Source organism: Equus caballus, chromosome 3, assembly GCF_041296265.1.
Source record: "Equus caballus isolate H_3958 breed thoroughbred chromosome 3, TB-T2T, whole genome shotgun sequence".
NCBI lineage: Eukaryota > Metazoa > Chordata > Mammalia > Perissodactyla > Equidae > Equus > Equus caballus.
The window spans coordinates 65,705,698-65,720,998 of NC_091686.1; the positions used below are offsets into that span (position 1 = coordinate 65,705,698).

Below are 15,301 nucleotides of genomic sequence, written 5' to 3' on the forward strand. Positions count from 1 at the left end.
AGTAGACTTCAAGATAAAACAGGTGATGAGAGACAAAGAGGGGCAGTATATAGTGATAAAAGGATACTCCACCAAGAAGATATAACACTTATAAATATCTATGCACCCAACACAGGAGCACCAAGGTACCTAAAACAACTATTAACAACCCTAAAAGGAGATATTGACAATGACACGATAATAGTAGGGGGTCTTAACACCCTACTTACATCAGTGAATAGATCTTCCAGACAGAAAGTCAACAAGGAAATGGTGGATTTAAGGAAAAAACTAGACCAGATGGACTTAATAGATATATATAGAACATTCCATCCAAAAACAGCAGAATGCACATTACACATTCTTCTCAAGTGAACATGGAATATTCTCAAGGATAGACCATGTATTGGGAAACAAGGCAAACTTCTATAAATTTAAGAAGATTAAAATCATATCTAGCTTCTTTTCCAAACATAATGCTATGAACAAGAAATCAACTCAAGAAAAAATCTGGAAAAGTGACAGATATGTGGAAACTAATCAACATGCTACTGAACAATCAATAGATTATTGAAGAATTTAAAGAAGAAATCAAAAAATATCTGGAGACAAATGAAAGTGAAAGTACACCATACCAACTCATATGAGATACAGCAAAAGTGGTCCTAAGAGGGAAATTCATAGCAGTAGAGGCCCAACTTAAAGAAAAATCTCAAATAAGCAATCTCAAACTATACCTAATTGAATTAGAAAAAGAACAAACAAAGCCCAAAGTCAGCAGAAGGAGAGAAATAATAAAAATTAGAGCAGAAATAAATGAAATTGAATAAAAGGAAAAAGCAGTAGAGAGGATCAGTGAATCAAAGAGCTGGTTCTTTGAGAAGATAAACAAAATTGGCAAACCCTTAGCCAAACTCACAAAGAGAGAAGGCTCAAATAAATAAAATTAGAAATGAAAGAGGAGAAATTACAGTGGATACCACAGAAATACAAAGGACTATAAGAGAACACTATGAAAAACTATATACCAACAAATTGGACAATCTAGAAAAAATGGATAAATTCTTAGACACATACCACCTGCCAAAACAGAATCAAGAAAAAATGGAGAATCTGAATAGACCAATCACAAGTAAAGAGATTGAAACAGTAATTTAAAGCCTCCCAAAAATAAAAGTCCAGGACCAGATGGCTTCTCTGGTGAAGTCCAGCAAACATTCAAACAAGATTGATTACCTGTCCTTCTCAAACTATTCCAAAAAATTGAGGAACACAGAAAACTTCCTAACACATTCTATGAGGCCAGTATCACCCTGACACCAAAGCCCAGTAAGAACAACACAAAGAAGGAAAATTACAGGCCAGTATCACTGATGAATATAGATGTAAAAATCTTCAACAAAATACTGGCAAACCGAATACAGCAATACATTAAAAAGATCATGCACCATGATCAAGTGTGATCTATACCAGGGACAGAGGGATGGTTCAACATCCACAAAGCAATCAATGTGATATACCGCATTAACAAAATGAGGAATAAAAACCACATGATCATCTCAATAGACACAGAGAAAGCATTTGACAAGGTCTAACATCCATTTATGATAAAAAAAAAAAAACTCTCAATAAAATGGGTATAGAAGGAAAGTACCTCAACATAACAAAGGCCATATATGACCAACCCACTGCCAACATCATACTCAGTGGAGAATAGCTGAAAGCCATCTCTCTGAGAAAGGAACAAGACCAGGGTGCCCACTCTTGCCACCCTTATTCAACATAGTACTGGTGGTTTGGGCCAGAGCAATTAGGCAAGAAAAAGAAATAAAAGGAATCCAAATTGGAAAGGAAGAAATGAAACTCTTGCTGTTTGCAGATAACATGATTTTATATATAGAAAACCCTAAACAAACCATTGAAAAACTATTAGAAATAATCAACAGCTACAACAAAGTTGCAGGGTACAAAATCAACTTACAAAAATCAGTGGGATTTCTATACTCTAATAACTAACTAATAGAGAATTCAAGAATACAATCACAACAAAAAGAATAAAATATCTAGGAATAAATTTAGCCAAGGAGGTGAAAGACCTATACAAAGAAAACTATAAGACATTATTGAAAGAAATCGATGATGACAAAGAAATAGAAAGATATTCCATGCACATGGATTGGAAGAATAAAAATAGTTAAAATGTCCATACTCCCTAAAGCAATCTGCAGATTCAGTGCAATCCCAATCAGAATTCCAGTGACATTCTTCATGGAAATAGAAGAATTCAAAACTTCGTCTGAGGCAGCGAAAGACCCCAGCTAGCTAAAGCAATCCTGAGAAAAAAGAACAAAGCTGGAGGCATCAAATCCCTGACTTCAAAATATACTACAAAGCTACAGTAATCAAAACAGCATGGTACTGGTACAAAAACAGACACACAGGTCAATGGAACAGAATTGAAAGCCCAGAAATAAAACCACACATCTGTGGACAGCTAATCCTTGACAAAGGAGCTAAGAACATACAATGGAGAAAGAAAAAAGTGTCTTCAGTAATTGGTATTGGGAAAACTGGACAGCTACATGCAAAAGAATGAAAGTAGACCATTATGTTTCACCATACAGAAAAATTAACTCAAAACGGATCAAAGACTTGAAGGTAAGACCTGAAGCCATAAAACTCCTGGGAGAAAATATAGGCAGTACACTCTTTGACATCAGTCTTAGAAGGATCTTTTTGAATACCATGTCTACTCGGGCAAGGGAAACAAAAGAAAAAATAAACAAGTGGGACATCATCAGACTAAAGAGCTTCTGCAAGGCAAAGGAAACCGGGAAGAAAACAAATAGACAACCCACTAACTGGGAGAAAATATTTGCAAATCGTAAATATCTGACAAGGGGTTAGTCTCCAAAATATATAAAGAACTTGCACAACTGAACAAAAAAAAAAACCAAACAGCCTGATCAAAAAATGGGCAGAGGATATGAACAGACATTTTTCCAAAGAAGATATACAGATAGCCAATAGGCACATGAAAAGATGTTCAGCATTACTAATCATCAGGGAAATGGAAATCAAAACAACACTAAGATATCACCTTACACCATTAGAATGGCTGTAATCCCCAAGACAAAAAATAACAAATGTTGGAGAGGATGTGGACAAAAGGGAACCCTCATACACTGCTGGTGGGAATGCAAACTGGTGCAGCCACTATGGAAAACAGTGTGGAGATTTCTCAAAAAATTAAAAGTAGAAATACCATACAACCCAGCTATCCCACTACTGGGCATCTATCCAAAGAACTTGAAATCAGCAATTCGAAGACTTATGCACCCTTATGTTCACTGCCAGTATTATTCACAATAGCCAAGATGTGGAAGCAACCTAGGTGCCTAGTGACTGATGATTGGATAAAGAAGATGTGGTATACATACATACATATATATATATATGGAATACTACTCAGCCATAAAAAAGACAAAATCGTCCCTTTCACAACAATATGGATGGACCTTGAGGATATTATGTTAAGGGAAATAAGCCAGACAGAGAAAGACAAACACCACATGATTTCACTCGTATGTGGAAGAAAAACAAACACGTGGACAAAGAGGACAGATTAGTGGTCACCAGAGGGGAAGGGGTTTGGAAGGTGGGCATAAGGGGTAAAGGGACACATATATATGGTGACTGACAAATAATAATGTACAACTGAAATTTCAAAAGAATACCAACTTTTATGACCTCGATAAAATAAAAACATTTTTAAAAACTAAGAAGAAAAAATATGAAAATCAGAACCTAATTACAGATTTTAGTACATTTTCTTCTTTATCATGTTTCTTCTGAATTTGTTTCCTCCTTTCTCTCTTATGTTTCTAAGTTATTCTTTAGTAGTTTTAAAAATTTAGAGTAACAAATTATTTAACTATTACAGAAGTGTTTGTTAGAGGAGTAGAACAATGCTGCTGGTCACCTCGTTATTAATTTGTGGTTACGTAATAGCGTGGCGTTTTCTTTTTTTTCCCTGTTGTCAATACTCATATCACATATTTTATATTATCTATGTTAAAAATCTCTCTCTGAGAAACTGTTTTTCATCCTCTTGAATTAAAATAATTCCTAGATGATTGCCTTTAATACTAATATCTGTAATGAAAAGGGTATTTTTGATAGGAAAATGAGCCATGAGATTAAACAGGAAGTCAGAGACTAAGATCAAAATTAAAATCTTGAGATTGCCAATGAAGTGTTTTTTAGAGGTTGACAAAACTTAGCCTGCTTATTAGAGAGTAGCGTACATGCTTCTAGCCCGTCTGCAGTTGCTACTGTCACATTTATTCTCGGTTCATGTGGCCATGTCAGCCTTCATACTACCCTCTCCCATCATACAATGCCACCTTCATTCAGGTGACAGCAACTAAAATGGATGCTTGGCCTCTCACACATTCAAAAATGTTGCCAGTGTCACTATTAAATCTTGCTCTTTCAAACCCAAAGTTAATGGAACTAAGTGTTCCTCTCATTCATCCCATTTAATGCTGTGCAGTTGATTAATAGTAAATCAGATTGGTTTGAAACAAAATCAAATAAGCTAGTAGTGCAATATTTGGATGACACCTCTTTTTTTAAAAAGTGTTTTAAAGTTTCCATTATTTTAAAGGAAATGTTGTTTAACCTATAATTGGAAGATTTCTAAAAAGAAATATTGAATAGACTTTTAATATCACATCTAAGCAATTTTCTAATAGCTTCAGAGTCTCAGCCAGTAGAAACAACAGGAAAAACATGCAGGAAGCTTCAGAACAGACTGGAAAGCTTGCAAACTCTGGTAGAAGATTTACAGATGAAGAATCAAGGTACAGTGTACATTTTTGGAGAGAGCTTCTTTGCTCAAAAGAATATTCACCTTCCCTTCAGGTTAAGCCTCCTATCTTAGAGCCGCTGAAAAGGGTACTGAATGAACGGTTCAGACACCTTAGTCAAAATATGAGGCTCTTCATTAATCATGACTAACCCTTGGATTAATTGTGTGACCTTGGGCGGGTCACTGTAGACCTGCTGTAGTCTTTCATCTAATAGGAACGATACTGCTGACCAAACCTCAGTGGGACACATATTTTGAGTGGTTTTTCACATGAGACTTTCCTAAACACTATCTTTGTCGTTTCTCTTAGGTCGGTAGACAAGCATTTTTATGACGGTAGCCAGAATAAGACTGCAGTTAATAGCCGGGAAACAAAATTACAATATTTGGCCTTACACAGCATTTTAATTAGCATGGATTATGAGAGACTGTGCCACCCAATGAATCGCTAAATAAAAACATATACTACTTAGAAATATATAAAATCTATTTGAATGAGAAACTATTGTACTCTGCAGATGATAGGCAAGTTTTTGAGCATCAATTCTCCATGGCTGTTCCCATGGATATGGGAGGATATGGATATGTTCCCATGGATTTGGGAGGGCTATCACTTTTTATGCTTTTCTGATATAAATTCATGAACCTAGGAACCTTTGTCACAGAGAAATTAATTTTGGAGTATACATGTTATTCTTACTCCATCTTTCTCTCTCTAGAGAATATAAGTTGCTAGATGAAGGGTAATAAATATTCTTCTAAGAACAAATCCTTGTAAAATACATTTAACCTTATTAATAATAATAATAGTTGCTGTTAGCATTTATTGAGCACTTACCAGCCATATGCCGGGCCCTGTACTCCGTGCTGTACTTAGGATTCTTCATGGGAACCTCATGATGACACTGGAAGGTGGATACTAATGTCATTGGAAAATGAGGAAACGGAAGATAAGATCATAGCCAATACGTTCTAAGTCATACGATGACTAACAGAGCTGGAACTGGATCTGTGCAATTTCTGATTACAGGATTCACATTTTTAATATACTAAGGCTATATCAGATAGTTATTAAAGAAAATTGCAAATCCTTTAGGTTAACCCAAGATCCCTGTATATGTAAACATCAAGAAAAACGTTTGATTTTAGTCCAAATAGACATGTTATATTTGTTTAAAAAATAAAAAGACCTTTTTATTGAATTCATTGTCTGGATAGAAAGTCTCTTGGAAATTTTGAAACACATTTTGGAGAGAACTTATCAAAATTTAAAGTGCACATATGCTGCGACCCAGAAATTCCACTTCAAGGAATTTATTCTACAGGAAATAATTGTACAAATGCACAAGTCCTTTTACAAAAGTATTTCCTATAGCAGTTTGTTTGTAAACGAAAATAAGAAAGCAACTTTTTAAGATTTCTTTCCTAATGTGTTGGTACATGCATATAATGGAATACTATGCAGTCATAATAAAACATCTTCACAGCTGAACTGGAAAGATGTTGGCATTCTGTTAAGTGTATAAAGCAAGCTACAGAACAGTTGGTACCTTATACCACACATTTCCATTTGTGTAAAAAAGAAAACTCCTGTGTGTGTGTGTGTACATGAAGATATTCACCAAACTGTTCCCAGTGATGACCTCGGGGGAGGGGTCAGCAGAGTAAGAGAACAAAGACTGACCATCTCTTTGTACCTTTCTGACGTATTCAAATTATTTACAGCTAGTATGTATTACTTCTAAAATAATAATCATCATGCTCACTTAAAACAAGTGAAAGAGTAAAGATTTACCTTAGGTCTGTTTCATAACATCAGTCTTTTAAAAAATTTGCTACTTTGCAATTTTTAAGAACTTCTTGAGCTCCGAATGTAGCTCTTCTCTAGCAGCAAGCTGACCTTTTAAGAAGCACATAATAGAATTTAAAGCCTGAGTAAATGTTGCTATTCTAACTTTATTTTATCACCATTTTCAGCGATGTCTTCAATGATCAGAAATCAAGAAAAGAGGATACAGAAAGTGAAAGACCAGGAAAAAATGTTACTAAAATGATGCATTGCTTGCCTATTGTTTACAGAGGGATGATGCCCAATTAATTGTGGTGTTACTTATAATTAGTGCCCTGTGTACCTTTTTCTTTAATGTGAAAATTTAATAAAAGATACCCTGTCCTGTTAACTCTATTTTGAAATAAATTATTCTTGAATGCTCTTGCAATAAAACTTCAAACAGTACTAGCTAGATGTGAAAGTATTCGTTCCTTATAAGATATAATTTGTGCTGATACCAATGTGTTGAAATAATTATGTTTTTTTAAATTATCTTTACTGGTGCTGAGGCAATAGTCATTTTCTTTTTCAGCTTAAAAAAACTTCTTTCACACGAAAGTGAAAGATGTGGTATACTGTCCAGAACAGAAGGACAAACTGCACCGTACTGACGGGTTCCTTTGGTGACCCTGAGCTCACTGCTTGTTCTGTCAATATAAGTGAATGTAATCAGATAACACTACACTGGGGCCCATAGTCAAGACTTCTGGAAAAGTTTCTCTTTTACATATTAATAACAAGAAAGAAAGAAAGAAAAAATTTGTTATTCCTCAGCCAGTGGGTAACTTCTACAGATTGAATGGATTAAGTCTGCCTCAATCAGATTTTAATAAAGTAGAGGAGTTTGTATGTGGAGTGTTTTCCAACACCAAGATCCAATTCTCTGTGGACACCAGCTGGGTGTCCTGTGAGCCAGTTCAGTTCTGACACTAACTCTAGGGAGTGAGTCCCATAAGACTGTCCCCACTGCAGATGCTAATCACGAGTCCCAGGCCGCCTGTACTTCTAACTGACCAGCTGTAAATTGGAGGTTCCCACAACCCCTCCTCAGTTTCAATAATTTGCTAGAACGGGTCACAGAACTCAGAGAAGTGCTTTCCTTAGTATTGCCAGTTTGTTATAAAGGAGACAGGAACACCAAGTGGAGGAGATGCATAGGGCAAGGGATGGGGTTCGGGTATGTGGAGCTTTCGTGCCCTCTCAGGATGTGTCACCCTCCCAGCACCTTGCTGTGTTCACCTGCCCGGAAGCTCATCAGAGCTCATTACTGAAGAGTTTTCTTAGAGCTTAATCTTGAGTCCCCTCTCCCCTTTCCAGGGATTGGTAGGTGGGGCTGAAAGTTGCAATCCTCTAATCACTTGGTCTTTCTGGTGACCAGCCCCATCCTAAGGCTATAGAGACCCACCCCCACCAAGTCATCTCATTAGCATAAACTAAGCCTCCATCTAAATGGCCTCAAGAATGACAAAAGACACTCCTGTCACTCAGGAAGTTCCAGGGGTTTGAGGAGCTCTGTGCCAGCAACTGGGGACAAAGACCAAATATATTTAGCATACCATAGTATGTGAACCAAATAAAACGGGTGAGAAGAATGGATACAAAAATGTTTCAGTTGTGCCAAAGACAGCAGGGATGATGTGGCAGAAGGCTAGCCTCCCAAAAAAGCCTGTACTCCTTTTCCATAGTACAGATGACACTGAGACACAGCTGTCCAGCTAAAGGCTCTGTTTCCCAGCACATCCCCTCACCCCACATCTGGGTGTGGCCACCTGACCAGTTCTCACTGGCAGGTGGACACATCAATATGTGGCACTTTGTGGCCAAAAGTTTCAGTAAGCATTTGTTTTTCCTCACTTTATTTCCCCTTCCATGGGCTGGATACAGTGGACAGTGAGGTCCTAGTGTAGCTGCGGGCCCTCCACGACCAGTTCAACTGGCCCCATCTTATCAACAGTAATTAAGAAATTGCCTTTCAGAAAATTTGCCAAGTCACATAGCCGGAGCATGCGCAGAAGAAATATTGACCTGAAACGACTGCAGAACCAAAGATTCTCCTGCCCACGGAACCAAAGGACTGGGACATGACTGGAACTTAAAAGTCAGACTCTTATCAGAAGTGAGGGTTCTGTCATTCAAGATGTCCAGTGTTAAAATTCCTTCCCCACCTTACCGTAAATGTTTGGAACCTCATCATAAGTGTTTGGAACCTCATCATATATGTTTAGAACCTCATGATAAGTGTTTAGAACCTTACCAGAAATGTTGGAAGCCCACCAGTCAAAACCTACCCCACCAGCATTTCCACGTGCCAGCCGGTTTTCCCTAACCTCTTAAATTTTGCCCCAAATAATGGGGAAGACAGATGAGAGGGCACACGCCCCTGTCTCCCTGCAAATCAATCTTACAAGAATAAAGCTGATTTCTCTCCCCAAAGCTGATGCCGTAGTTAATTGGCTTATGTGCATCAGGCAAGAGAACCCCAATTTTGTGCAGTAACACCAGGGGATGGTAGAGCCACAGCACAGGAGCCTGGGCAACAAAGTCTGCAAGGAGGAGAGCTGCCCTCCTGCCAGCAACACCCACTGCTGACTGTTGCGGGAGCAAGAAACAAGCTTCTGTTGTTGCAGCCTTGTTACATGTGTGGTGTCTGTGATGGCATCCAGCGTGAGCCCTAACCAGTGCAGATAATAAACTGACTAAGTAGGGCATACGTACTTCCACAAGAAAATCCTTATTTTTCTCCTCTAAACGACAGTGTTGGTATTCTAAGCACATCTAATTTCAAATAATGATTTTTAAAAATATAAAGTTTAATATGTATCTTTTACATCAATCTGCTTTACTGAAAAATTTATTTCATCAGGTAACGATAAAATGGCTAGTTATAGAACTCTGGAGATATTTTAATTGTAAATTTACCTTTAGTTTTACATAATAAAAATGCTTGGGCATTCTGTGCAGAAATAGCGAATGCCTTCTGAAGTCCTCACTGGTAGGAAAGAAAATTCAGTATGAAGCAGTCATATACATGGATTTAACATAAAGGTGCTAGGAGCCAAAAACTGTCAAACACAGCTCTTTTAAGCACTTTCTAACACTAATTTCGGTTGGATCTATGCTCTTTTCAACAAAGACTATCTGTAACCAGGATTAAACATTGTTTTGCCAAAAGATGTTACACTTAGTAAAAGTTGTTTTAACATTTAAGAATTAATTTTCAAGTACAGGCATGCATCATACCCCTCCAAACAAAGGTAAAGTTTTAAAAGAAATATTCTGAAACTTTTCTTGATGTTTGCTTTTTTCTATGTGTCTGTTATTAGTGGAGGAAAATATTAGTATTTTACATCTAAGCTATTATGGTGCTAAGATTTAGACAATTCAGACGTTTAATAAAGATATTAAAACTCAGGTTTTATTATTTGTTCAGTTATAATAACAAAGTTTAAATGTTTATTTCTTCTCAGAGCAAAGATGTACTTCTCTAGCACTGTCCTGTTAGAATTTTGTTACCCAGGAGAGCCATTGGGATGAAAGGGGAGGGGAGAGGGTGAGACGATTGCTATGGGACAGTCCACCTGTCAGTCAGACCTGGGGTGAGAGGGGAGGGGCAGTGCGGAGAACGTCCTATGAAAGCCCCTGGAGTAAATGATGTGTGTGTCCCTCCCTGCCATCAGGCTGAACCCACACCTGCCAGCCTCCAGCAGGTACCACTCAGGCCACCTCACTCAGCACACACCTTAACCCCATTCTCCTTCCATTCCTCGTGGGCTGTTCCTGATGACCGACTCTGATTCAGCTCTTAATCGTTAAAACAAAGACATACCTGCTACCTTCAAACCATACCTGGCAGGTAAAATCAAGTGGAAAACATTGGGAACTTTTAATGCCTTACCTCATATCCTTGCTAATCACATCCAGTGACCAGATGTTTTCTGATCACAGTTCCATATGGTGTTAACTATTTTTAAATAGAAAGTGTGCATGTAGTAAAGAGAGCGTTTCTCCAGCTGTACCAATAGGAAATCAGCTCTCTTTGAAGGAGGCTTGTTTCACCCCCTTGGTTGAAGAATCACCCAAAGGCTCAAGCTTGAACCCTGTGCAACTGGTTCGTTTCTGTGCTCCCTGACCAGTCCACACCTGAAACTTAGCCAAGTTACTCCCCAACAGGACCAAGCCCTAAAGTAATAATGGATCAGCATAAATCCATCCATCAAGGCCACAGGAAAAAAAGTCCATACTCACTGGAAGTATTATCTACGATATATATTTCTACACATTAGACAAAAGCCACTAGCAAATTTGAAACAACTCTGATGGCTAAATTTGGGGTTACACTTCTTTTATTTTAAGTTATTCAAGTGCTCCGCAGCCTTAGCCTCTTCCACATTCTGCAACAGCCTCTCCAATGCTTTGCAAACTGAGTCAGGGAATCCCCCACCACTTGTGAACCACTTTATCTTCATGGCCAGTCTCTAGGAACCTATTGCTGCATTCTTCCCAGCGGGTAACTTCTCCATTCTCTACCACCACAAACTTCCATTCCACCACCGTATCTGCTGGCAGGGACACTGAGTGAGACCAGAACCCATCCTTGCTACCCTGGAGTGGGATGTAAGTGTTCCATCTCCCAAGACTCTCATGGTCTCCAGTGACTGCAATGAACTGCACACCAGTACTTGTTACATAATGGACCTGGAACCTGACACTAACTTGCCGAGACTCTGAAGACATTGCTACTACCCTTTTTTGTTTCACATCCATTTCCTGACCTCTTGCATCCACAAGAGTGCTTCTGCCATAGTCCATTCCTTGGTTTGGGTTTAACACTGGAGCCTTAAGACTGCCACCCAAACCAACATCTCCCCAAGATGAGTGCCTGGACACCATTTCCCAGTCCTCGTGGTCAGCCGGGGTCTGATGGTCCAGCTGCGCACGGCTCACATCTTCTTTAGCTCTATCCGTGACCAGGTTGCTAGAAGGCAACTTCCCTGCAAAACATGGAGCTGCTTTAGCAGGCGTCTCTTGTCCTTTTTGAAATCCCCGTTCTTCTCTAGGAGATTCAAACCTCTCATTTCTTGAGTAACCCTTGGAGTGCCCAGTCTCAGATGTAGTTAGAGATTCTGTCTCTGGAAACTGTCCAGAAGGAACATGGTCTCTTGGACTGACACAGTCACCATCTTCTCCCGAAGGACTCTGCCGTCTGCACGCTGCTGCCTGCAGGCTGCCAGGGCCTTTGGTCTCTGAAATCAAACATCCATTGCTTTCTTGCAGATGCTCTAAAAGACAAAAGGAAAAATGTAATAGTGTTAGGCAGTTCATGTGAGAAAAACAGGTTAGACTGAGAAAATTTAATTATTGAAGACTATCACTGTCCACAGATCACAAAATTCGTTTCTATTAAAATCAAGTACTTAATTACCTAGTTTAGACACTAACTGCACCAACACTGTGCTCTGAGAATACACATGTATATCCAACCTTTTTGATCCAGAAGTGTCAATGTACCAGCAAAGAGTGTAAAGGAAGCGGCAGGGTGGAGAGGCAGACGTGTAACCCTGTCACCGTTCTTGTTCTTTGTAGTCTAGGCCATACTGGCATGCAACCAAGTCAAACTGTTTGGCCCCTATCAAAAAACATCCAGGGGGCCGGCTGCACGGCTGGTTAAAGTTCCACATGCTCCACTTTGGCAGCCCTGGTTCACAGTTTGAGATCCCGGGCATGGGCCTACTCCACTCATCAGCCATGCTGTGGGGGCATCCCACATACAAAAAAAAAAAATAGAGGAAGATTGGCACAGATATTAGCTCACGGCCGATCTTCCTCACCAAAAAAAAAAAAAAAAAAGTCCAGCCTGGAGGGTGAAGAGCTGCATGGCTACCCTACAAAACAGAAGAGTACATCGATACTCCTGGGAACCAGGGGTCAGCTCTCACGGATGCGGGCAGATGAGCAGCAGCTGTCCCTGGGGGACAGCAGGGCAGCACTGGGCAAGAGCTGGGAGTGAGGGTGCGGGGAGGGGGCTGGTTTCTCCTTGCCAGCCCCGTGTGCTTCAGGAACCTCTCAGACAAAACATAGGCTCTTTACATCCCCTCCCATTGTACTCAAAGAAAAAATGTCCTTAAAGTTCACAATCCATGCTCCCTAAAGGCTCATTTTCCTTCTTGGCCTCCTCATTGGTAATCCAGATAGCTCCCTACAAGATGGAAATCTCCAGAATTTTACAATCACACAGATGGGGCTTTTGTTTTTTATTTAGGGGAGAGGGTCTTGTTGAATTTCGTATCTTTTTAATGGTGGGGTTGGAAGTGAGACAAACATTACTCCGAATTCCCAAACTTTCAACCTAAAACAGGAGGCTGGCTTTCAGAAAAAGATGAATGATCTGTCTGCTCGTCCGAACCAATCGGGGAAAGGCACAGGGCAGATTTTCAAGCGGCTGAACAGGAACACCACTCCACTAAAAATAAAGTTCACAGATGCCATTTTCTCCGTTAGGCTGGAGTCCAGGCACGGACAGCTGGCTAAGGGGGGAGCCCTGGAAGGGAAGGTTTTCCACCAGTCCTCTTACTTTGCCCAGCATACAGTCTCTAAAGTGTAGTTTTAAACCTAGACGTCAATTCTACTCTTCGGAGTTGGGTCCCCTACGAAGCGCGTCCCTTTCCCGGGGGTTAGACAGCCCCGCGCTGCCCACGCTGTACGAGGTAAGCATGGGGGAGGGCCCGCAGCTCTGAAATGGGCAGCCAGCTTACAGCCTCTGGGCTGCAGCCAAGGCCTTCATGGCCGGAGTCCAACCTGAACTTTGCCTTCCCGACAGAAGCATCCAGATAGCGGGAGGTGCTCACAGCACGGATGTTCCCAAACCCAGCTCTTCCATGGGGTGAGGCATGGGAGGACATGAGGCTATGGGACTGGGGCTGAGAAAGTGTCCCTGCTCGATCAGAGACTGAAGAGGGTTGTAGGATCCCCCTAAAACGAAGCACTCCTTTCCGAAGGCCCGGAAGGGGCGCCGCCGCTGCAGGCGCCCGCACTGCACCAAGCGCCGCCGAGTGAAGGAGCCCATCCCCCTGGGCGCAGGGGCAGGTCCTCACGGCGGCGCCGAGCGCAGAGCGCGGCCCCTGGACGATCAGCCAGGGCACCTCCAAGGCCTCCGCGGAGGGCGAGAAACCTGCCGGGCGCGTGCGCACCAGCCGGAGGAAATGCAGGGCGTGGGGAGCGTCCCGCTCCGGCCAGGGGAAGCTAGTCTGCGGGAATGGGCCGCTAGGAAAGCTCCAGGTGGGGTTTCCTCCCTCGGTGAACTTCAAAGCGCCCTGGCAGATGTGCCCTCGACACGCGGGGAGGAAGAATACCTGGTTTGGTGACCAACTCCGGCTTGGAAGGTCCAGGGCTCAGGCCGCCGCCGCCACCCTGATCGCCTCCCGCAGTCGCAGCCTCCCCAGGAGAGGCGTCCTTCTCCTGCTCCGCGTCCCCCTCCTTTCCCGTGTCCCGCAGCAGCCAAATAAAAAGCGCCCCGGCCAGACCCCCTCCGACCAGCAAGGCAGACCACACGGCGCCCATGGCTGAGAGGCCGCTTCGGCGGGAGACCACGGCGATCGGGACGGGGACTCAGGTCACGCAGGCAGAGCCACACCTACCCCGTCCGCTCCAGCCTTTTACGGTCCCCGGCGGCGGGCGCTGCCGCGTGGAGCCCAGCCCTCCGCGACTAATACTCAACTTTCCCAGCCCCGCCCCGCTCCCCGCCCCGCGGCTGCAGCCGCACGCTCCCGGCAGGGCGCAGACTCAAACGCCTTCCTTTTCCAATATTTTCCATTTCCGACCCCGCCAGTCTCCGGCGGCCGAGTGCACGGGGTGCCCCGTTCCACGAGTGTCCCGTTCCACGTGTGTCCCGCACGCGTAAAGAGCCCAAGTGCGCACAGCTATCGCGCGCAAATTCCCTCCTGCCCCGCCGCCTTTCCTTGTCGCTCCAGGGCGTGCAAGGGCCAGCCTGGCCTCAGCCTGCGCCGGGCCCCTCGACGCCTCCTCCCCATAGACACTCAGCAGCAGCGTGGCCAGCTAGAGCCTCCAGGAACTTAGACACGGAAGAGGCCAACGTGCGTCGAGACGCGCGGGCCGGGGGCTCGGGCTGGAGAGGTGGCACCGCCGGGTGGGGTGGGGTAGGCGGGGAACACCGCGGGCGCGGGTCCGGACCCCTAATGGAAGCTCCATTCGGCTGCCAGTTAGCTGCGCTGAGTCACCCCCAGCCTCCACCTCCCCGCCTGTAAAATGGGAGGATCGGACTGCGACACATCCATCTATTAATGCCAGTCATCTTCCTCGACCTCTTTTAGGGGTTGTTGCAAAATGCGCGCCCTCCTGTCTGGACTGGAAGTTGCCCGGGGACAAGCTCCTACGGATGGGTTTATTAATAAAAATAGCAACCCTCTTTGTTAAACGTTGTCTGTGTGCCAAGTGTTTAACGTATGCATTTAATTTGATCCTCAGACAACAACAACCCTGTGAGCTAAGAATTATACACATTTCTCTGTAAATTGATGGTTTTACATACCAATTTCAAGCTAATGATTCCCACATTTGTATCTGCAGAGTGAGCCTTTCCCTTGAACTACACTCTCCTACAT

General features: G+C 42.5%; 2 protein-coding genes across 51 annotated transcripts in view; one reads left to right on the forward strand and one right to left on the reverse strand.

The window, feature by feature from the left end:
* Positions 1 to 7,088, forward strand: part of CCDC158 (coiled-coil domain containing 158) — a 91,653-nt gene extending 84,565 nt beyond the window's left edge. For 31 of the 50 annotated variants that reach the window (XR_011437529.1, XR_011437532.1, XR_002806991.2 and 28 more), the window contains 2 exons: positions 4,737 to 4,844; positions 6,830 to 7,088. Coding sequence is in view for 39 of the 50 variants with exons in the window: in XM_023637920.2 (XP_023493688.1) it covers positions 4,737 to 4,844; positions 6,830 to 6,906 (185 nt within the window). In the remaining 11 variants the exon portion in view is untranslated. The remainder of the gene's footprint in view (positions 1 to 4,736; positions 4,845 to 6,829) is intronic. The other 19 variants (XM_070263657.1, XM_070263652.1, XM_070263656.1 and 16 more) reach the window with 1 other exon arrangement.
* A 2,983-nt stretch (positions 7,089 to 10,071) lies between these two features.
* Positions 10,072 to 14,921, reverse strand: STBD1 (starch binding domain 1). The gene is made up of 2 exons (XM_001491311.5): positions 14,033 to 14,921; positions 10,072 to 11,962 (listed from the first exon to the last, which is right to left on the reverse strand). The coding sequence occupies exons 1-2, from the start codon at positions 14,238 to 14,240 to the stop codon at positions 11,109 to 11,111; spliced, it is 1,062 nt and encodes a 353-aa protein (XP_001491361.1). The 5' UTR covers positions 14,241 to 14,921; the 3' UTR covers positions 10,072 to 11,108.
* Positions 14,922 to 15,301: the final 380 nt, after the last annotated feature.